The sequence below is a fragment of the Enoplosus armatus genome, chromosome 15 (assembly GCF_043641665.1).
Source record: "Enoplosus armatus isolate fEnoArm2 chromosome 15, fEnoArm2.hap1, whole genome shotgun sequence".
Lineage (NCBI taxonomy): Eukaryota > Metazoa > Chordata > Actinopteri > Centrarchiformes > Enoplosidae > Enoplosus > Enoplosus armatus.
This window is the reverse complement of record NC_092194.1, coordinates 16,146,213-16,155,082: the sequence shown is the minus strand read 5'-3', so window position 1 is coordinate 16,155,082 and position 8,870 is coordinate 16,146,213. Positions and strand designations below refer to the sequence as shown.

Here is an 8,870-nt window from a genome sequence, read left to right as displayed (position 1 = left end):
GCTTTGTTGCGGGTGGATTGATTTTGAGCTTCATGCTGGGGCAAGGAGTGGGAAGAACAAAACGAAACAAATACCTACATATACACAGTAAAACAACCCGAAGAACACGCTTTATATCTACACACACAGACATGAGAATCAATGTAAAAGGTGGAGTCTGATTGCACGTACACCCTCACACATACACAGGCAAAATTAAAGTAGAAAACAGACGTAACCAGAAACTCACATACACATACAGTAGATGAAGGCACTATTGCAAGCAAAGTCCAAGTACTATTTGTGACAGAAAACATCAACACCCTCTCCCCAATCCAGTCCTGAATCCCTTGGGCTAGATGTTTGGGGTCAGGAGAAATATCTAAGGACAAGACAGAAAGCAGTTTGGGATTTTTAAGAATGTCTTAAGTGTTTTTTTGAGAGCATGTGTAGCTGTTTTCCTGTCTGTTGAAAGTAAAACGAGCAGTGAATCTCAGACCTGTACACAGGAAATAGCTTGGGCTTGGCATTCTGTCATCTACCTTTCCTGTCTGTCTATGTTGAAACAGGAAGAGAGATGCTGATTCATCTGCCCCTCGCTCATCACCTTCTCCTCTCCTGCATCCCGTAAATTCTTACAGTTAAACAGTTAACTGATCGCTTAATGTGTCATGGTTCACACTGCAGTTTATCTCTTGCCACGTCCGCACTTTTTCTATCTGGTATTTCTCTGTGTGGGATGTGGACTCCAGTAAGTTAATAACAAGTGACTGTGACGAGACACTCACGACCTTGACGTCCACATTTGCTGTGTGAGCTGGGGAGCCAAGCGTGGTAGAGGAAGGTGAATAAAAAGCCCATCCACTGCCAAGAAACTATCTAGCCCAAGGGTTAGACACAAATACACACACACATGCAGGCATGCACACACACACACACGCACGCATACACACACAATCATTCATGCACTCACACTACTGTTCCCCTCCCTTCCCCCAGGCAGCAGACAAGGCAGTACATTCAGGGTAACACAGAGTCAGTCCCTTCAGAAATCCATCGGATCCTCCTCCGCGAGGCCGTGATTGGCAATGGTCCTGCCTCCACCTTTCGATGGCGTCCCGTCACTCTCTGGTTTTGCCTCAGGGGGCGGGGTGAGCCCCGATCCCCCCTCCGGCGCACCCCAGTGGTCAGTAGTAGGCGGGTAGAAATCGTCGTCGAAGCCGCAGAAGCCTTCGTCCACACCTTGATCATAGCGCTGGTAGGTGGAGGCGTGCACCTCATTCTCTCGGGCCGTGATCTCCAGTGTGCTATTCCACATGCCATAGCCAAAGTAGATGAGCACACCTGAAGGGACACAGACGAATATCAATATATATGCACATACATACATACATACAAACATAACCACAAAAACAGATAGTGTGTTTAGAGCTTACAGCATTATTTTAAAAGCATTTAAAGTAAACTCTCTATCAACTTAAAAACAATTCATCCCACTCTGTGTGAGTCAGAAGAATACAGCAATCCTACTCACACAGTAAAAAAAAAATGCACAGATGTCCACCAGTGTTTATGTACGAACAAAAACAGCTCTGCTGGACACCAGTCTGCATTCATTCTGTCTTTACATAAGCAGTAAAAACTGCAAAGAAGTGACAGGACTGGTAAATTGGGCTACATAGTCAGAGCATGTACACACACACACAGACAAATAGAGATGAACAGCTACAACTGGGGCAGGAAATAAAAGTGAAATGAGACTTCCTTGTTCTTTCACCAAAAAAAAACAAACAAAGTGGGTAAGTGAGATGTGCACTAGATTTTACTAGCTCCCTGAGCCAATAAGAAATGTGTCATTTCAAGAGTAATGAGATTTATCACTCCATTGTTTAAGATCAACTGAGGTGAGTCATTGTTTAAGATTAAAACATGGTCGGTTCCCATCAATGACACAAATCCTGACTTAAAAAACACAATACCTCAATGCAAGACGTTCAGTGAGGTGGTCGCTTACCCACGAGGCACCAGATTGAAAATCGTATCCAGGTGATGGCAGACAGTTTAAGCATGAGGTAGATGTTGACTAGCATGGCTGAAGCAGGTACAAAGGGCACACAGGGCGCCATGTAGGGCAGCCGCTTAGGGTTCTCTGGCTGCTGGAGGATGATGATGATAAGCAGGGCAATGAAGATGATGAAGAAGATTAATAGCAGCAAAGCCCACCAGCGACCCTCCCCAATACAGCTTGAACCTGGAAGGAGAGGAAACAAGAAAAAAAAGAAACCATTAATGGATGGTTGCACTATTCTGTAAATGCCTGTCTGAATGTGTTCATGTGTTCTCACCAAAAATGATGAAGGAGCAGAAAGCGAAGATGACGATGAAGAGGAGCAGCACACACACAGTAACAGTTTTCCCCGTGGCCGGAGTTGGCCTGTCCATCTTTCCTGGGAGGCCCAATCGGATCCTCAAGGTGTAGTAGCGTGGTCCAATGAGCTTCTTCAACCGCCGGGACATCCCGCCCTCTGACTCTTCTGCTTCAATGCCAGTGGTCATGTCCACTGTGCCATAGTTTGGGTGGGCGGCAGTGTAGGCGTTTTTATCCGGTTTGCCTATTAGCATCTCGTTGTCGCCCAATGACGGCAGGTTTTTGGCTCCACAGGTGTTAGTGGCAGGACCTCCGTACTCGTCTGCTTCGCTGGTGGGTGAACAGGCATCTTTCTCGCACTCAGCCAGAACGCCTTCCTTCCTCTTGTTGTTCTGCTCCTCAGAGAGGAAGTTCACAAAGCCGTGGATGTCGCCCTCAGGTTGGTAACGCAACAAGAGTACACACAGGCTTACCTGCAGACCAGGGGGGGGGGGCAATTTGTTTCCTTTAAAAGCAGAAAGACTTGACCCCATTGTCACAATAAAGTGCTTAGTATGACATCAATCATAGTATTTCTATGTATCCAACAAACGTGCCAACAACACTTGATGCTGCAGCTCTCTGCATCACCACAACCAACTGTTTATATGTTAAACCTTTTGGCATTGTTAACTTTGCTAAGACTCTTTGCTTATGTGTGTTTACAGTTATCACATAATTCTGTATGATTCATGTACTGGAAGGATTAGTTTTCCAAGCAAAATCCCTGTTGCTGTGCACAATAATAGAGAGCTCCTTCAAAGAGCAGAGCCTTTTTTTGACAAATCTGACAAACATTGGCCAAAAAAATGTCATTCCATGACATACTGTAAGTCTCAGACTAAAGAAGAAATCATAGGGCTGAGCACAAAATGCATCTACAAATGCTTCCTATCAAGAAAGATTGTAGCTTGTATCCACTGGCTGCCCCGTACTATTATGTCAACAGGTTATAAAGTACTGAGAGTAAATCTAAACCGTGAGCACCCTGCAAGTATCCATATGGTCCATATATTATCCACCACTCACCAGGGTATAGGCCAGCAGGGTTCCTATGGACATCATCTCTATGAGGTCTCTGAGGCTGACCAGGAGGGACAGCAGGGCAGCCAGAAAGCCTGACACCACACAGGCAACAGCAGGGGTCTCTGTGTAGGAAGACACATTGGCCAGGAACCTAAACACAAACAAAAAGGAGTAGATTGAGACTTGCACTTCTTTTAGATTGACATAAAACACAAACAATACTAAATAACTGCGTGGACTTACTTAAATAGCAGGCCGTCCCCCGCCATGGCATAGATGACCCTGGGCATGGGGAACAGGGACCCCAAGAGGGATACAGTGAGTCCGGCTATGGAGCCCACCGCCACGATGTACTTTGCGAACATGCAGCCGTGCATGGCAAACATCTCCATGAGCGGGGCGTCTGTGTCAATCTCATTGTACGGTACCATCAGAGTCAGGATCACAGAAACCTAGATATAACACAAACAGAGAGTTTGTTCATTAATAAAGAATTCTTTGTTGCCATATAAAAAATAAAACAAAAGTTTATCATAAAATATTGCTACAATACTAAAGAGAGAAGATAATCAACAAATGTGCTATGTGTCATCTTTCATTTTCAAAGTTAAATAGTTAAAACATATTTATGTTGCTTTAGCTAAAGCCACCATGTGTAGAATTGGTAGTTTCTGACTTTGGGACCGCCCCTGGGCAAACTCCATCTGCTGAAGAAGATTATATGACACGATCGAAAGCTCCAGAACAGCTACTAAATGGACCATGTGGTGAGACCCTTTTCTAAACCTCATCAGAATAATTCGACAGATGCTATAATTATATATAAAGTGTTGAGCTACATTCTCACGGCCTAGCTTTCCACAACTAGCACGTTTAGCACACCACACATCTCATCACATGCAAAATGTTCATTAGTCATGCTTCTCTCTCACTGTGTGTGTGTGTGTGTGTGTGTGTGTAAGTGTGTGTGTGCGTGATTTTGATCCTCGCGTCTGACGTGTGAAATCATGCAGGGCCATCTGTCAGAGATACAGTGCTGTAAGAGAGAGGGATTTGCATGAGCAGATTGCAAAAAGAGAGTGGACTGATAAAAAGAGTAACCCTCACAGCGAGCAAGATAGAGAGATCAGTTTCCCCCTAGTAACCGGGTGCCCTTTAACCCCTCATCCAATCTGGGCACAGGCTGGTTGACAGTGAGTCTGTGAACCAGTCAAAGGGGACTATACTAATCTAGAGGGAATCCCTCAACAAACCCTGGTTTAACGTATTTGTTTGAGAGCAAAGCTGCATCTTACGGTGCCCATTTTAGCTCGATGTCAGCTAGTTCTCAGTTTGCACATTCATGTGACTCCCCACCGTGATTAAGGGTTTTCCAAAAACGTAATTCAACATGATTCCCTCCCTCACTGTCCTCTTAAGTGAATATGCGCTGACACCCACTTAAAATAGAGGTGAGGAAGTTCAACATGGAAAAACAGTGGGGAGCACTAAAGGATAAACACTACTCATTTTGACGATTTTGGACAGTAAAACCAATGCCACCAGAAAAAAAGATACGTGACTTGTAATGTGCATAATGGTTAAAGTGATTCCTGGATCTTGAACTGTAGCAGCTTGAGGATCCTGGTGGGAGCAAAAAAAGTTATTCCAAGACGCCTACAGAGTGAGATAGATCAAAGAAAGATGGAGATTAAGAGAAGCTGAGAACATGGAATTTGTAGCAACTGAGAGTTTTGAAGTTGATGCAATCTTGGGCCCCAGGCGATGCAGTGAAAATCCTCTCCCTGATAGGCTGCTGTTACATGGTACCCATAGCAACAACCGTCCAGCACAAACGTGTCAAAGTCAAAAATCTGGTAGGCTGTGCAAGCTGAATACGTAAGAATCAGAGATTAGATCCACATCCACATACAGTTGGAGTGCAGGGGGAAGCATCTTGATGTTTGATCTTTTGATCCTTCTGTCAGACACTTCTCAAAATTCGGGGTGACACTTTAAGTCTGGATTCACAAGTACGCTGATAAGATGATGCATGAAGAATGATAAATAATCAAGCAAATGTAGATGTTTACAGTAAAAATGTGTCATCTCAAAATTTAAATGAAGGATCATGTCACAAAATAGTGTGAACAAAATTACCAAAACATGAAATGAACTTTAACTACGATTCTCAGTTAAGTGATTAAATTGCATTACTTCTGTCTCTTTTGTTTCAAAATGTTAAATGTCAAAACTATGTGGGTGTATGAATTACAAACTGTGATTACAGCCTACTGTCTTCCCACCGGCGATGTGATCACATTCATCTGTGAAACAAACACTGTATTTTCCAACATTGGAGTCAGTGAGCCAAGTCGTTATCTCGACTCATCACCACACAAAACTCAAATGAAGCATTTATTGCTCGCGTTTGTATGTGTGTGGTCTTCGAGGTAACTCACAGAGACGTAGGCAGTGAGGCAGGTGATGAGTGAGGCAGTGATGGCATAGGGGATGGAGGTGTTGGGACTCTTGGCCTCCTCTCCTGTTGTAGCAATGATGTCAAATCCAATGAAGGCATAGAAGCAGGTGGCTGCTCCCTGCATCACCTGGAACAGCACAACAGAACAAATGATAGCTTACATAAAGAACTAAAGCAGAATCTATCTGAACACATTCCTTTCCAACCTTCCTGTTTTATGTATTCCCTTACTTGTGATAGTATGTGTATGTATTTCCATGTGTGTGCATACCCCCGACCAGCCAAAGGGCAGGAATCTCCCCTCGTCCCAGTTCTCTCCGCTGACAAAGAACAGCCCGGCGATCATCATGAACACCCACACTATCAGGTTGATGACGTTCAGCACGTTGTTGAAGCCCACAGAGTTCTTCACTCCCAAAGCAACTATCACCGTCACCAGCAGTGCTATCAGCAGCGCCAGCAGGTCTGGGTACGACTGCTCCCCTTTACCTATAGGACGGAGTTAGGATTAGCACACACACATGCACACACACAGATATTAGAGTTGTTACAAATGTGCGAAACTAAGCTGGCTAAATCTGTGGATTGACAGGCAGGACTTGAATCGAATAATCTTTTGTATTTTTTTTTTTTCAATTAATCAATTTATTGTTTAGTCTCTAAAAATTCTGAAAAAGGCTCCTGGGTCCAAGGTGACATCTTAAAATGTCGTGTTAAACAGGAACTCAGTCTTTATAAATACACACAGGTGGTCACACACAGAAACTAATGAGACATATTTTAAGCTAAATTCCACGCTTTCCCACAGCTGTTTTTATCCTGCAGGAAAAGGAAACATTATCTTTGTGTTGTGGAACAGCTGGCCACGCCGCTTATCATGTGACCACACCACTTTGTCAGCGTCCAACAGGAAGACACTGTCAGGGCGGTGTTATCCAGATAGACACAGCTGGCACCCACAGACAGCTATAGTATTACACCAGATTAGCAGGCATTCCCCTCATGGTACAGTTTATGACCTGGAAAACTGTGTTGCATGAATCATTTAGAAATCCAAGATGCTCCGGCTGCTTTTGCTTTCCATAATGACATGATTTCCAAGATAAACAGAGAAACATTGTTTGGATGTTCCCTAGAAAATAATCTGATACGGGTTAGATTCCCAGATGGTCTTACTCTCATTTTTTAATTATTATTATTATGATTTCAAATATGCACATCATTCAAATGCAGCAGCTCATTGAGCCAGTGTCATAGAAAATCTTTCCCTGTGATACAGACGACATGATGCTTCTGTTACGTGTTGACAAGGCCTAATCCTTCTTTGGGTCAACAGATTGGCATAACTGTCATTCAGCCCGGGAGAACTCAGGATCAGAGCACTACAGCAGGAAATATTTGACATTAAACTACAACCACAGGAACACAGCTGACTCTGACCCTCTTGTGGAGGGCAGGGAGCAAAAAGGGATCATTTCTCTCCAGAGGTCACTTGGATGATTGTCTGTTGAGTGTTGTTAAAGCAATCCTTGCTTGACAGTTGAGTAAGACACTGATGATAACCTGTAGCAGATAAGCTGTAGATCACAATCAAACAAATCAAAAAGGTTCTAGTGAAAATATATTCTCCCTAGTACAGAGAAACACTATCGTCCATATATTGTATTTGCTATGTACAAGCTTTTTCCAGGGAATTTAATTAATTTTTTTGGCAGGAAACAAAAAAGAAAATTGCTGACTATCTATCTATCTAACCCCAGCAAATACAAATCTCAGATTTTACCTCAATCTAACATCAATCCAAATCCAAATCTAAAACTAAAACTTGAAACAAAATCTTATTTCTTCTGTAAGTAAAACTACAGTTGTCATCCTTCCCCACTCACCCAAGCCATTGAGCGTTCCGATGTGTGAAATCATAAAGTTGCTGATGCTGTGATTGGCCAGGGAGTCTGCCATGCTGCTGAGGGCCGACGCCCCCGCCGCCGTGCCAATCAGATACTCCAGAATTAAGTTCCAGCCGATGAAGAACGCCACGCACTCGCCCACAGTCACGTAGCTGTATGTGTAGGCCGAACCTGTGGTCTTAGGCACCCGCACGCCAAACTCTGCATAACACACTCCTGTGGGAGGGAGGGGGAAACCAACACAGGCACACATTCATACACACATATCAGTGATATGACTGCACTATCATCTCAGTGAAAGGCTGAGTTGAAGGTATTGATAGGAGCATTAAGGTAGTACTTAGATATCCCTTGAGTGCCTTTTATGTTATAGCTTCTTCGCTCGTATAATGTCTTTGCCCTTGTTAAAATTGCGTAGATATTAAAAGGCTCTTCATATAAATCATATCAGTGTAATGGTGATAAGAATGACAGTAACCTTCATACTGTGGCCTATAGTATGTTATAGTGTGTATGTGTGAAAGACTGAGAGACAGTAAGAGTGTGCATGTGTGTATGTGCATTTGCTCCAGTCTCACCTGACAGTATCGAGGCCACAGCGGCGATAATGAAGGACACAATGACCCCCGGACCGGCCATCTCCTTGGCGACCAGCCCCGAGACCACATACATCCCTGTCCCGACGCAGCTGCCCACACCCAGCGACACCAGGTCCACTGTAGACAGCACCCGGGCCAGCCTGGTCCCATGTGAGCTGGTGCCCGTCATGGCTGAATCCAACATGGACTCCACCGGTTTGGTCCGCAGGACACGGGACGCAAAGGTGTTCCATTTCGAGCCCCATTGTACCCTCCGAGGGTCTAGCTTCCCTACCAGACTGCTCATACTGAGGGCTAAAGGTCAAGGGTCAGAGTCAAAGGGAAGAATTTCACAAGAGTTTCTTTTGCACTTTTACTGTTTCTTTGTGAAAACAACAATGCACAGCTCTGAGGAAGAAGAGTTCCTTTTCCAAAAGATGGAAGATTCAAAAGAAGATCTGATTTTGTCTTGCTGCCTTCGCCTCTGTTTTCTGTAAACTCTCTCTCTTGTC

General features: G+C 44.1%; 1 protein-coding gene across 1 annotated transcript; it reads right to left on the bottom strand.

The window, feature by feature from the left end:
• Nucleotides 1-1,024: 1,024 nt before the first annotated feature.
• Nucleotides 1,025-8,665, bottom strand: slc7a14a (solute carrier family 7 member 14a). The gene is made up of 9 exons (XM_070919990.1): nt 8,359-8,665; nt 7,760-7,996; nt 6,145-6,362; nt 5,854-6,000; nt 3,656-3,864; nt 3,416-3,563; nt 2,325-2,820; nt 1,994-2,230; nt 1,025-1,323 (listed from the first exon to the last, which is right to left on the bottom strand). The coding sequence occupies exons 1-9, from the start codon at nt 8,663-8,665 to the stop codon at nt 1,025-1,027; spliced, it is 2,298 nt and encodes a 765-aa protein (XP_070776091.1).
• Between the last annotated feature and the right edge of the window lie 205 nt (nt 8,666-8,870).